The following is a 15131-nucleotide window of genomic DNA, read 5'->3' on the forward strand; positions in this document are numbered from 1 at the left end:
AAAGATGCCAGGCAGAGACTGACCCATGGAGGTGACAACCAAAAAGATGAGAGGTGGTTCTGGGGTTTACACAGCAATCCCACAGATGAGATGGAGCTCTGAACTCCCTCTACCATACATAACTCCCAGATACAATCCTGCACCCTGCACTTGGAGGTCCCAGGTAGAGACGTCCTTCCCTCTCTGTCTTAGACAGTGGCCTCCTTGATCATCTCCCCATATGCTCTGCCCTTCTCCTCGACCCTATGGGCCCCACAGGGCAGGGCAGAAGCTGTGCCTGACTCCTAGTGGAGTTTCCCCAGGTGCTACCTCTGCACAGGGAAGCCAGTGGTAGCTTAGTCGAATCCTCTTCTGCTTTTCTAATAAAGCACTTAATTGACCAGTCTGGGGCTGAGTCCAGGCAGAGAAGAGGTGATGTTGCCCATAATGTGCTCACAAAGTACAGCCCTGGGAAGACAGTTCCAGCAAAATCACTGCCCACTTCTGACACCTTTGCAAGGGCATCCTCTAGTCTGACCCAGGGGCTCTGTACCAGCTCACCTCACCTGGTGTCCAGGCAATTCCTCTGGGAACTGGATCAGCCAGAGTGGGCAGGTTGTCTTTCTGCCTGGTGAGATGCCACAGGGCTGGTAGGCCAGGAAGACAGCCTCAGTGTGGGCACCAAGAATGGGGCCAACGAGGCTCCAAGTTGCTAGAGATGCCTCATCTCATTTACCCCATATGTCTCAAAGAGTGAGCCCCTGAGTCTGGTCCCCATCCCAGAAGTATTATACCTACCATGAGCCAGGCACCAGTTTACATATTTAGCTCTTTCAAAATGCTGTCTAGGTGATGTGGAAACTGAGGCTTGGAGAGGTTAGTAGATATCCCAAAATTACACAACTGTTAAGAGATGGATCTGGGTTTTGAGCCAAGGCCATCTGACTCCCGAGCCGGCTCTTTCCCCAGTCAGGTGCCAAGACACAGGCTCAATGCCTAATCCTGTCGGGACTACACAGACAGCCCCCCTTTTCCTGGAGAGGATATCTGGCTTTCTCTCCTTTCTTGTAACCCAGAGGAAGAGCCTAGAGGGACTCAAATGGAGTGTGTGGAGCATGAAGTGGAGAGAGGAGGGGGCAGATTCTGGGTCTAGCGGCCCAGTGGCCTTTCATTCACTGATTTTTTCCACAGTGGTGAGGCTGGCTGTGTAATGGGCTAGCAATCGCTTCTACTCACTACAGTAACATGAGTCTGACAACTCCAGGGGCCTCTAGGGTCCAGGGACCCAGAACCCTGGGTTTTAAAGGAGTCTCTGCATCCCTCAGTTCCAGCGCTCTGAAAAGTCCAAGGGCCTCATGAGGAACTTTAGCAATGGTGAGAATATTTTCCTAGAATGTGAGGGGAAGGATGGGACTCCATGAAGGTCACAGTAAACTGACCAGGTCAGAGTAGAATAAATAGCCACCACCTCCAAGAAGGATCACTGAGAGAAAATCTGACCCCTGAATTGAGTTCGGTGAACCAGAGACAGAGGGATGCATGCGTAAGGAGGTTGACCTGGTGATGTATATATATGGTGGGTACTTGGAGGGTTGTGCGTTAGGGGAGATTGAGTGTGTGTGTGTGTGTGTGTGTGTGTGTGTGTGTGTGTGTGTGTGGAGAATAATACCAAATACACTGTCTGGATTGTAACTCTCAGTCAATTCAAACCCAGGTTTTGCTCATGATCAGCAATACATACACACACACAAAAATGCAATTAACTTTAGGGAAAGCAAGTCTAAAATACTAGAGAATTCCTCTACAGGTCAGTTACAGGGTTCAGTGCTCACCATAGCAGGCTTTTCCTATTCAAAAGAGGTACAGTCAGATTCCCAGAGGCCAGTCGTGGACCCTTAAACAGGAAGTGGCAGTCCACCAACTGATGTGCACACATCACAGGACTCTATAGTGCTGGGCACACACCGCTCTGCAGGTGCACTCCTTCCGGCCCCATCTTTCATTAATCGGCCCAAGGCTACCAATGGATTATATTCTGCCACATTTTTGGCTTTGAATTGTCCTTTGTTTTATGCAATAACATTCTGAGGACTTGGCAGGGTTTTTTCCTTAATATCCTTGCTTGGCAAAATAAAAAATTATCAACCCTATGTTCCCCTGTTTGGAAATTTTACTAGTTCATGAAATTCAAACTGGAACCCTAATTAAAACTCTCCTGTTGTCCCACTTAGGAGAGGAGAGGCTCATGGAAACTGAGTCAAGACATTCCATGCCACCTCCTCTTCCCACTCAGGGGGAGCCTACTACCCAGGGAGGGAGGAAGTGGATTTTTTCTTTTTTTTTACCTCAAAGGTATCTCTGTCCTCTCACTAGGTGAAGGGATGCCCAGTCATTCAAATCCATCTTTTCTAACAGAATCTGCTGTCTTTCTCTGCCTCAAGAGAACATCCTAAGGTCTTAATATAAGCTGATAAAAGCGATATACTCCTAAACCAGCAGCATCACATTTTCACAAGAATCCAGGGACCCATAAAGGAATGGGCAGGGGAGAGAGCAGTTCTTTTGCACATATGTCCTGCACCTCTAAGTTTGGTTACCCACAATTACTAAGCAAGGATAAATTACAATAAGAAATGCATCTTGCCTGGCAGTGGAGACACCAATCCTGTAAATAATTATAATTTAACCTTATAGCAAAGAGTTCTGAATGACTCCCCTAATGATTTCCTTTGCTTAATTCCTTCCCCACTGAGTGACTTAATAGGAAAAGGAATACTCTTTCAGATTTGTTTCACTCCAGAAGTTTGGACAACATGTAGACCCACACCTGGGGTGCAGAAGCCGTGGGAGACCATTTGGCCCTCGGATAAACAAGTGAGTCAAGGAGGGCTTGGGACTGGAAGAGAGAACTGGCAGGGATATTCATCTTGGCATCTGTTTACAGAAGTGAAAACGACCTAACAAGAGATCGGGCAAGGGAAGTATGCGCGGTCTGACAAGGAATGCCATGTGGCCATGATGATCCTTCAAGCTGCCACGGCTAAGAAGATGAGCTTCTGTGGCTGAACCTAGGGTTGAATCCCAGCTCTTCTCCTTACTAGATGTGTGACTGCAAGCATGTCACGTAACCTTTCTGGACCTCATTTTCCTCATCTGTAAAAGGAGGAAAATTATGCTATCTACTCCATAGACTTGCTATAAAGATGAAATGAAATTATAGCTGTAAGAGCTTAGAACCAGCCTGCCACATGTTGGCAATAAATGATACCACTATCGCACCTCTTATATTTTGGAGGCATCTGTAATGATATGGAAAAAATTTCATGATCTAACGTTAAGTTAAAAATACATAACTACAGATATATTAAGATTCTAATTTTGTAATATTAAAATATATGTAAGTAACCAGCTAGCTTGATCTAGGCAAAGCAAAAGGCCAAAGGGGAATACAACAAAATTTTAATACTCGTTATTCATTTCTTTATAACTTTTTATACTTTTCATGTTTTCTCTTAGGAGCATATGTGTTACATTTATAACCATAAAAATTAGTATTTTACAAAAAGAGGCAGGGAGGCAAAGGGTCTTCAGGCTGGGCAGATCACTGTGGTTCCAGTTCCATGAAGGATCATCCAGACTTTCAGCCAACACCTAGCTTCAAATGTCCAGCTGTGGTTCAAAGACCAGTATATCAGCCTCCACACGGTGATTTAATTGTTCAGCTAACACGTGTGCCTCTCAACACCCCATCCGGGGTAGGAAATGACTGAGCCAAGTTAACAGACAAGCTTACGACACCAAGGTCTTCTGACCCCGCAGGTCTGTTCACCTCCCACTGTACCAGGAGAGTTCTCTGGGCTACACTGGTCCCCAACCTCAGAGTCTGTGTTTGGTAGAAGTCCGATCCCACTTTATCCCTTTCAAATAGTGACACTCGGCTCCTACTCAGGGCTTGTCTGATTTTCTTGCCCTCAAATGTCCAGGTCTTCCTCAACTGGTGTTTTTATCACAGCACAAAACCTGGGATAAAAGTGTTCAATGAATGTGCCCTTGCTTTTTCCTCTTCCCTTCCTTTCTCCTCCTTCCCCGTCCTCCGTAGCCCCGCTGACCACTGTGCTTTCTTAGGCACTGTCCTTTCCTGACACTTTCTGCTTCACTTAGAGTCCTTGTGACACCCGCTCTGCCCTTACCCGCAGGCACTGAGCTCTGCCTTCCCCTGGCACTAGGCAGCAATGAAGGCCGCAAAGATGCCCATCTTGTCTGAAGCACATCTGGACACATCCTTCTACTGGTTCCTGATGTGCAGACACAGTTCTCCAATGCCCTGATAAGACCACCACAAGGACAATACAAGAGAGCGTTCAAAACGCCACACCACAACTCTCAAACAGGTTTGTCACTCTAACAAGAAGCTGGACTTCTCGAAGCCATGTACCACTGGTCCAAGTCTGGAAGACTGCAGGCAGCTAAGGCCAGTAAATCTTCATCATCCCTCTCCTCCTGAGCCTGTTAACATCGAGAGTCTCCATAGCAGGTGGAGCACAGCACAGAAAAGCTCACACTTTTTTGTAAAGCCAGAATGACAGGGAGCAGGTTAGTCCTTCCCTTTAGAAACCAACACGGAGTGCCTTTCCCGCCTCAGGGCCTGTGACTAAGAAAGCAATTGCCACATAAGGTTCTATTCTCTTTGTTGGATACTATGATTTTTGTCTTTCAGAAACAGAACAATATTTCAAATAATTTCACCAAGACCCTGTCCATGTCCTGAGACGAGAACATTTTCAGTCTTAATGCTGGTTACTCGACCACAGCCCATCATGAAATTCTTCAGCATATGTACATGCTTCAAATCAGATACCAAAATCACTGTAAAAATTTACCCCAGCTCTAAAAATATGCCGTGATGTCTCATTACAATGAGAGGAAAACTCTCCAACAGTGGGTGTAGAAGTAGCAAAGGGGCCTTTGGCTGCAGGTGTAGGAGCCAGGGAGACTGTATCCTAGTAAACCACAGTTGTAAAGCGGGGAAGGGTGGGGAAGGAGATGGTGCTTACCAGAGGGAGGAGCCTTCGGTCCCCGTGACTTCCAGAAAGTCATAACCGTCCTCTAGCTGGAAGTCAATGAAGACCAAAGCAATGGTGTCTCCCAGTTCGGCCAAGATGGTCCACGTGCAATCAGCATTGTTATGATACTCCGAGGGGAAGTGGGGGCTGGAGATGATGCCGCTCTGGCCCCGCAGGGTACCGCCACAGGCATCGTCCGCTGTGGGCAAGAGACAAGAGGTTATTGGGAGTTGGTCCTGTTTGCAGGCCCTGGTTGTCACTGTGCCCCTCACCGTGAGAAGTAGAGAGGGTCTTGGAACCTGATACACAGATAGGATGGGCCAAGACTCTAGTCTGAATTGGCCTAATAATAACAATACCAACTCTTCCATAGCCCTTAACACATGGCAGGCCCTATTCTGAGAATTTTAGATATTATTGTTCTCACTGAACAGATGAAGAAAGCAAGGCACAGGGAGGTTAAGTAACCTGCCTGCGGTCACAATGTGTTTGGATTTGAATTCTGCCCTTCAGAGCACATTCTTAACTACTATACCACACTGTTCCACGATGACCAAGAAGGAAGGAGAAGTCAGCTGTCAAATTTATTTCCGCAGTCACAACGGTGGTGAATAAGATGTTTCTTTCCATTAGATCTTAGTAAACCTCAGATGTGAAGGAACAAAACAAAAACTCAACCCTACTCCCTGGGGCAAAACCGAAAAGGCATTCCAGGCTGGTCACAGCCAGGCTGGATCTCTGCAATCTTTCCTTGTGCCCCTTGCCCACACGCCAGCTCTGTTTTAGTGCTGCACATGTTCAGACATCCTGCCTTTCACTCACACCATTCACTCTGCCCAGATGTCCTTTGCCCAGTGCAAGTCAAGAGTTGCACTAATGCTAACTCTTGGCAAAGCTTTACTCCTCCAAGCTTTCATCACTATTCTCTTCCGTGTTCCCACAGCAACATGTTTGACTTCAGATATAGCACTCCGCACTGTTTGAATGACCTGTTCACGTATCTGTCTTCCAATCTAGGTTCTGAGCTCCACTGGGAGTCCCTAAGGGCGGGGACCATGTTTAACTCATCTCTGCAGCATAACCTGTTGTAGTCTTGCTGCTCCCAGCTGAGAGCTGAGATTCAGACAAAAATGACCCGAGGGACATGCTCCGACATATAATAGTTAAGAGCACTGGCTTTTGAATTATTGCAGACCTTGGTTTGAATCTTTCCCCTGCTGATTACTAGTTGGGTCATCTGCCCTCCTGGAGCCAGTATGCAAGTAAGTGATTATAATACACTTAGCATGTGCTATATTAGAGACATGGATTAAATCATAAAGAAAGGAAAAATGCATATCAGGGTTCAAATATGCATCAGAGGCAGCAGACTAACAATAATAAAACCTAATATTTACTGAGCACTTATATCAGGCACTAGTCTAACCATTCTACATATTTCATTTAATCCTTATTATGAAGTATCATTCCCATTTTATAGGTAAGAAAAGCAAGGCACAAAGAGATTCAGTTATTTGCCAAACGTGACACAGCTCATGTAATAAAAGGAGCTGGAATGCTAAGCCTTAGAGTCCGATCCCAGGGCCTATGGTCTTAATCAATACACTCTTCTGTCTCCCAGGAATACGATTCACACTTTGAGGACATTGGTAAACAAACAATTACTTTCCTTGGGCAAGTCAATTTGGGAAAGCTTAACGGAGGAGATGCCATTAGATTTAGGTTTTAAATGATGAATAATAGTTCACTAGATAGAGAAGAGAAAGGCATTTCGGAGAAGAGAGAATCAAATGTCATAAGCACAGAAGCACAAAAGCGCAAGGCATATCTAAGATAACATGTCTAAGAAACATGCATTTGAATAGAGAGGAATGATGGGCCATGGTGCTAGAAATGTAGGAGGAGGCACATGACAAGAGAACACTGGGCCAAGGGATTTTGAAGCAAAGGAATATATTAGAAAGAAAATGGATTTTAAGGCCAGAAGGTCTAGATTTGAATTCAGGCTCCACAATTTCCCAGCCACGTGACCTTAGGCAATTTATTTCCCCAAGACTCATTTTGCTTCTCTGCACAATGGTTTGTTGTGATAACTCAGTGGGATAATTAATGACATAGCACCTAGCATTTGCCAGTGACTGGCATATGATAGATGCCCAGCAAATGCTAAGTTCTCCTTTTCCTTCCATTTCATCTTAAGGATCAAAGGTAGTGAAGAAATATGATTAAATTTGCATTTTGAAAAGGTCACTGTGGCTGAGGTACAGAGGAGGTCTGAGTTGGGGGAGCAAGCAGGATGTTTTGGATAGGCTATAGTTACCTAAGTCCAAGTGACGCCAGATGAGATCTGCACTAGGGCCATGGGGATGGTGGGAGAGGATTTATTTGAGAGATACTTAGGAAGTAGAAATCTATAGAGCTTAGCAACTGAGAGAGATAAAACACGTGTTTCTGTCATGAGCTTAGATGAATGGATGAAAGGTGCCATTTCTTGTGGTAGGGAACCCAGGAGGGGAGCACCTAATGGTGTGGAAGGCTATCAGGAGTGCGGTTTTGGACACAAAGGCTGGGTGTGTGGGGAAGACGTATTGGTGGGGAGATTAAGATGACAGTTGGATATATAGGAGTAGTGTGGGATGGAGATAAAAGTGAGTTTATTCAGTAACCTTGAGTCATTCTTGGTAATGTAATTCGACAGAGTTAAGGTCTAAGCATAATGAGTCCATTTCTTAATGCCAGCTCTTAGGTACATATGAGCACAGACATGCAGGGGCCTCAGCAGGTGCTCATGAATGTTTCCCTCCCATACCCATTAACTGAGCACCTAATATGTGCCAAATACTAGGCTAAGGCCAGTACTACATTAAGAAAAACCCGATTTCATCCGTGACCCTAAGGGTTTCTCAGAGTGAGAGCATAAGGCAAACATACAGTGGTTCCCCAGAACTGTTATAACTGAGGTGTCAATGCACATGGAACTCATGGAAGGCTTCACAGAGGAGGAAACATTTGTGTCGAAATATTCATTTATTCACTTATTCATTCAACAAATGTTTATTGAGTGTCCACTATGTTCTAGGTGCTCAGGATTCATCTGTGAATAAAATGAACAAAAATTCCTACCCTTGAAACATGTATTTGCCCTGGTCAAGATGACAGAGTAAGTAAATGCTGTGCTTGCCTCCTCTTACAACCACATCAAAATTACAACTAAACTACAGAACAACTAACATTAAGAATCACCTGAAGTCTAACTGAACTGAAATCCTATAACTAAGGATATACAGAAGAAGTCACCTTGAGAGTGGTGGGAGGATCAGAGATGCTGAACAGGCTGGTCCCACATCCACACATGTGTCAGTTAAGAATCAGGAGAGATATCCTGCTACAGAAGTCTCCCCTGAGGAGAGAAGTGTTCCAGCCCTACACCAGCTGACCAGCCCAGGGTTTCAGTGCTGGGCAGAGAAGTTCTCATAACTTCTGACTTTGAAAACCAGTGGAGATTGTGGCTGAGACACAGCCACAAGGTGCTGGAGTCCAAGGTGCTCCACTTAAAGGGCCCTGCGCATGAACTTAACTCACTAACAGACTTACTTGCTCTGAGATCCAGTGATGGGCCAGCAGCTCAAAAGGTGCCAGGGACATACAGGGAGGCCTGAATTTGTCTGGCTTCAGGGCGAGGGTTGGAGGGGCGGCTTTCTCCCAGACAACAATACTGGCAGAAGCCATTGTTCCTTTGTTGAGCCCTCTGCACTCTCAGCATGCAGATGCAGGTGGGCACCATATCTGAGTCTCTATCAACCTGGGTAACACTATTCGCCCCACTCTGGTGGTTCCCTGAGACCCAGCCCCAACCAATTGTGGGTCCACCCAAGTGTTTCCAGTGGTTTTCCATACAAATGACCTTTCTTGGCCAGACTTTCTTAAAATTTCTCAAAGGTTCACAAACAACAAAAAGCAGCATCTGGCTTCAGTGTGCCCCCAACCTCCTGTTAAGCTACCCTAAGTCTGGCACTAGTGGCAGCCAACCTCAGTTGTAGCTTAGCCTCTCCCAGGCACTTCCAATTCAGTACAGGTGGCAATCATCTGCAGATCACTTTGTAGCTCATGCCAAGTGGCACTGGAGAGAGCACAGGCAGCAGCTAACCTTGGCCTGCACCAGAGCACCCCTCCACATAGAGGCCCCTGAACCAATACACCTAGTGGCCAGCTTTAGGCCACACCAGAGTACCACCCAACCACCTCCACAAACAACACAGCCAAAGGGCAGACTCTGCAGGCATCAGAGCCCCATTAAAGTGAATCCTGCTCTAGAAAGTCAGCCCCGGGCACAATGGCTCCTCCACTGTAGTCACTGCTAGTCCTCATAATGAATCAGGCTGAGAGTCAATCCCTCTTACTGACATGGCAACAGCAATCAAGGCTCAACTACAACAGGAGGGCACACACAGCCTCCACAAGGGACACACCTGGAGCACCTGGCTCAGGGGACCCAGGGAGACTGTGCCATTGGGCCCCAAAGGACACCTGCTACACGAGGCAAAGACTTGGAGACGTGGCACTCTATCTAATACATAGAAACAAACATAGGGAGGCAGCGAAAATAAGGAGACAAAGAAAATGTCCCAAATGAAAGATCAGAACAAAGCTCCAGATAGAGAACTATATAAACAAAATGGAGAAAAGCAACCTATCAGACGCAGAGTTCAAAACATTGGTTATAAGAATTCTCAATGATCTCCGTGAGGATTTCAACAAAGAGCTAGGAAACAAAAATGGAGATCAAAAACATAAAAAAGAACCTGTCAGAAATGAATAATACAATGACTGGAATGAAGAATACATTTGATGGAATCAACAGTAGACCAAATAGAGTAGAGGACAGACTCAGTGATTTGGAAGATAAAGTACCAGAAAACACCAAAGCAGAACAGCAAAAAGAAAAAAGAATCCAAAAAATGTGGTTTTTAAGGGGCCTCTGGGACATCGAGCATATCAACATTTGCATCATCGAGGTGCCGGAGGAGAGAGCAAGGAATTGAAAACCTGTTAGAAGAAATAATGACAGAAAACTTCCCTAACCTGGTGAAGGAAATAGACATACAATCCTAGAAAGCACAGAGAGTCCCAAACAAGATGAACTCAAAGAGGCCTATACTAAAACATGTCATAATTAAAACACCAAAGGTTAAAGACAAAGAGAATCTTAAGAGCAACAAGAGAAAAGCAGTTAGTTATCTATAAGTGAGCTCTCATAAGACTGTCAGCTGACTTGTCAACAGAAACTTTACAAGCCACAAGGTATTGGCACGGAAATATTCAAAGTGATGAAAAACAAGGACCTACGACCAAGATTACCCTACCTAGCAAAGCTATTATTTAGAACCAAAGTTCAGATAAAGAGCTTCTCAGACATGAAAAAGCTAAAGGAGTTCATCACCACTAAACCAGTATTATAAGAAATGTTAAAGGGACTTCTTTAAGAAGAATAAACAAAAAATATGAATAATAAAGTGGAATAACTACATACCAATCACCAATTACTTTATATGCAAATGAATTAAACACTCCAATCAAAAGACTCAGAATGAGTGAATGGATAAGAAAACAAGACCCTTAAATATGCTGCCTTCGAGAGACTCATCAGATTGAAAGACACGCACAGACTGAATGTAAAGAGATGAAAAAAGATATTTCCTGAAAACAAAAAATTTTAAAAGCTAGAGTAGCAATACTTATGCCAGACAAAATAGACTTTAAAACAAAAGGCTATAACCAGAGACAGAGAAGGACCCACTAATTCTACTTCTGGGTATTTACCCAAAAAACCTAATACACAAATACAAAAAGATATAAGTATCCATATGTTCACTGTAGCATTATTTATAATAGCCAAGATATGGAAGCAACCTAAGTGTCCGCCGATAGATAGATTGATAAAGAAGAAGTGCATATATACAACGGAAAATTACGAATAAAATCTTGCCATCCGCAACAACGTGGATGGACCTAGAGAGTATTATGCTGAGTGAATTAAATCAAACAAAGATAAATAGCGTATGATTTCACTTATACGTGGATTCTGAACAAAACAAAATAAATGAACAAACAGAACAAACTCATAGATAACGAAAATATTTTGACAGCTGCCAGATGGGAGGAGAGTTGAGGGGATGAGTGAAGTGGGGGAAGGGATTAAGAGGTAGAAATTGGTAGTTACGCAAAATATTAATGGGGATGTAGAGTATAGCATGGGGAATACAGTTAATAATATTGTGATAACTATGTATGGTGCCAAAAGGGTACTAGATTTATTGGGGCGATCATTTCGTAAGATATATAAATGTCCAATCACCACGTTGTACATCCGAAACTAATATAATACTGTATGTCAACTATAATTAAAAAATACATTATTTTTTAAAAATCCCTACCCTCATGGAGCTTACATTCCAGTGACAGGGAAACAGACAATATCCAAGATAAATATGTAAACCCTATGGTGAATGCGGTGGTGATAAATGCAGGAGACGGGGAGCTGGGAGTGGGGGGTATGGACATTTCAGAAAAGCCTGAGAAGTTGACATTCGAGCAAAGACCTGAAGGGGAGAGGGGGGAAGTCATGTGGTTGTCTGGGGGGAAGTGCATTTCGGATGGAACAGCAAATGCAAAGGCGACAGTGACCAGAGGCCTGGCACCATCAAAGAGCATCACGAGACCCAAGGGGCCAGAGCGGTGGAAGCCAGGAGGAGAGTGCAGGGAACAAAGCCACACAGAGGGGCTCGAGGCCACTGCAAGGATTTGGGCTTTTACTTGAAAGAAATGAGAAGCCAGCGAGGGTTCTGAGGCGAGGATGACATGATATGATTTGTGTGTTAACAGGATCCTTCAAGCTGCCATGTAGACGTCAGACCAGAGGTGGCTACGGCAGAAGTTGTGGGGGTACAGGGGCGGGGGGGCGGGGCGGTTAAGCTGTAGAGGCTACTGAGATGACCCAGGTGACAGATGATGGTGGCCTGGACCAGGTGGTACCAGGGAGCTCTAGTCAGTCTGGCTATGTTTTAAACACCAAGCTGGCAGGATACTCTTCAACTGAGAGCTGACTGCTTGGCAGGCCTCAGGGGAGACGGTGTCCTGCGCAGAGGAAAGAGCAAGACCAAGGCAGCTGACGTGGGTGAGTGTGGCGTGTTTAGGGATTTCCTAGTCAAAGTCATCTGAACTAAAAGGCAAAGCACAGATGGCGGACCTGAGCTGGGCAGGAAGTTAAGGGCTGCACTGTGAAGGGCCTTGGATGCCAAGTGAAAGAGCTGTGGTTCTATTCTCCTGCTCCTCCTCCTCCTCCGTTCCTCCTTAGCTACCCACTAATTTAGGTGTCCAAGCCCCAAGAAGGACGGAGGGAAGAGAGAGGTAGACAGATTTGCCTTGCCTGGCTTTAAACCCAGTTTGCCAGTGCTATTTTTTTGTTGTATCAAGTTACACGGTATTTTCACCCTGGGTACCTCTCTGCAGGAGGCTATGAAGTCTAACACCTGAGGCAAAGTCTCGGAGTCTCCTTCTGATGTAATAATTCCACCGTGACCATTACCAGAGAGATAAGCTACAGGAGCCAGTCAGCAAGTGGTAGAATTGTCAATGTTGTTTCCAGGAAGCACTGGACCTGCCGGTCCCCAACAGTCCTGCACTGGCTCTGTCTACACCATGTGTAACTATCCATACCCCTACCCACAATGGCTTAATCTTGACTGAACTGGAATACAGTGGCAGGGAATGCTGGAGGAGAAGCAGGTCTTAGGGGAAAGATAATGGCCCCACAGCCTCCTGCCTAGTTCAAGTCTTAGAAACCCAACTAGGTTTATGCTGTTTTCAACCTCAGCCTGACCCGGACCCTCCTCATCTTACCCTCCACAAACCTGGCCTTCCTCTGGCGCTTCCCATCTTGGAAAGTGTCAGCACTATTCAGCCAGTGCCTGATGCCAGAGGCTGGGGGATATCCGCAACTCCTCCCACAGCACCACGCCCAACCTCTCACCAAATTGCAACCATCCTTCTAAGTGGCTCCTGATTCACTCTCCCATCTTCACTACTGCTCTACTCTAAGCCAGCGGTGCTCCATTCAAGTCTCCCTCCTCTACCACCCGCCCACCCTTCACAGAGAGGCCCGAGAGATTCCGGAAGGCTCTTCTCTCTGCAAAAAGCCCAGTAACTCAGTCAGGAGAAAGCAGACTATGCCATGGCTGATGAGAACCTTACAAGGCCTCACCTTAGACTAGTCTCTTCCCTACCACGACTCCAAGTACACTGGCCTCTTCCCAGCTTTTCTGATGTGACAAGCATCTCCCTGCTCCAGGACCTATAAAAGTGCTACTTTCTGTTTCTGGATACTTCTTTCCTGGGCCTGGCTGGCCCCTTCTCAGCCTTTAGGTCCCAGTCTAAGTGTCTGCAATGATTTTTCTAGAAACACAATACCCCTTACCCCCATTATACGTTTTCACAGCATCATGTACTTTCCTATAATTAACTGATCATTTATGTCATTTATTTAATGTCTAGGCAGTAAACTCCATGGGGGCAGGGGCCAGTCGGTTTTGTTTCCAGCATCTACACTATCAGTGCAGTACAGGCAGTAGATAAACATCTTTTGAACAAATAAAGAAGGAAAATGAAGCCTGGGAAACTGAAGCTCAGAGAGGTTAAGTAACTCTCCTAAAGTCACACAGTTGGTGGCCAAGTCAGGATTTCAGTTGAGTCTCTCTGGTACCAGGACTATAGTCTCCTCTATGACATCACACCTCTCTGCTTGATAGTAGTTTGCTAAGCATCCTGAGGTCTTCAAAGTTCCTAATTTTAGTCAATGACTCCTAGACTGTGCTGGAGCTAGGGACTCAGGAGCTTGGGACCCTCTGGCCTGAGCCACCAGTCTACCCTGAAGATGGCACCTTTGCCGTTCGAGTTACCCGGTCTCCGTGTTTTCTGACACCCTTGTTCCTGCACTGTCCTGCTTTGATTGAAGATGCTGTAAAAGTTGTTTGGAGACTTTCTCACACTTAAATACGGCGTCATATTTCATGGTTACAAATTCAGAGTTATAAAACATAACCTTCAGCTGACACCGCAGTCCTAAAATATTAATTTACACTTTCTCCTTCTCTGGCAATGGGCATTCTGCACCGCCATTAAGTCACGTATAGTCTAAGGCACAGATATGTTAAGCTGCTAGTTGCCTTTCCAAGTTTATGACTATTTATTATCGACTTTAAATTTCACTGAAATTTCTTCAATTAACTATAATTTTAGAGAACTATCCCTCAGCCCCCTTTGATGTCTGCGAACTCTCTCCAATGACTCACAAATTTAAGGGGGAGATGGAGGAACCTGCATCGTGTTCCCCCCACCTCCAACTCTAGTGCACATTCTTAGATACCTGGAAACTCTGGGGTTCTCAGCACTGGGCCTCTGTCTATATCTTCCCTCCTCAGGACTACTCAGCCCTTGAGGAAATAAAAATCCCATCAGGCTCTGGCGGGGAACCACCATCTTACAACTCAGATAAAAGGCTAACAGAGCCAGGGCACGAGTGCCTCCCAGTGCCCCAAAGCTGCAGTACTCTCCCTTTTCTTATGCTGTGTAGCTCAGTGTCTCTGCTGGGGCCCCAATGACCTGCTCACCCTCATCGGTGCCCTCTTCTGGGGGCTTGGGATTCTGTCCCATCATATTTGGCTTTATCAAGGACTCCCCTTCTCAAAATTAAGATATTACTAACTGCCTAAGAGAAGCACTGTTTCTGTCACCCCCAGATTCCTTCCACAGATACACTAGTTCCCCCTTATTCATGGGGGATATGTCCCAAGACCCCCCACCCCAATGGATGCCTGAAACCGCAGATAGTACCAAACCCTATATATATTGTTTTTTCCTATACATAGATTCCTATGTTAAAGTTTAGTTTACAAATTAGGCACAGTAATAGATTAAGAGCAATAACTAATAATAAAATGGAACAATTATCACAATATACTGTAATAAAAGTTATGCGAATGTGGTCCTTCTCGAAATATCTTATTGTACTGGACTCAGCCTTCTGCTTGTGAT

The 15131-nt window shown here is 45.3% G+C and overlaps 1 protein-coding gene across 5 annotated transcripts in view; it reads right to left on the reverse strand.

Moving 5' to 3' along the window:
- CSMD2 (CUB and Sushi multiple domains 2) overlaps window positions 1–15131 on the reverse strand; it is a 544176-nt gene that overhangs the window by 336867 nt on the left and 192178 nt on the right. For all 5 annotated transcript variants that reach the window (XR_001597587.2, XR_001597586.2, XR_001597588.2 and 2 more), the window contains exon 5: window positions 5034–5241. Coding sequence is in view for 2 of the 5 variants with exons in the window: in XM_016150537.2 (XP_016006023.2) it covers window positions 5034–5241 (208 nt within the window). In the remaining 3 variants the exon portion in view is untranslated. The remainder of the gene's footprint in view (window positions 1–5033; window positions 5242–15131) is intronic.

This window comes from Rousettus aegyptiacus, unplaced genomic scaffold (genome assembly GCF_014176215.1).
Source record: "Rousettus aegyptiacus isolate mRouAeg1 unplaced genomic scaffold, mRouAeg1.p scaffold_m13_p_1, whole genome shotgun sequence".
NCBI classification, from domain to species: Eukaryota; Metazoa; Chordata; class Mammalia; order Chiroptera; family Pteropodidae; genus Rousettus; species Rousettus aegyptiacus.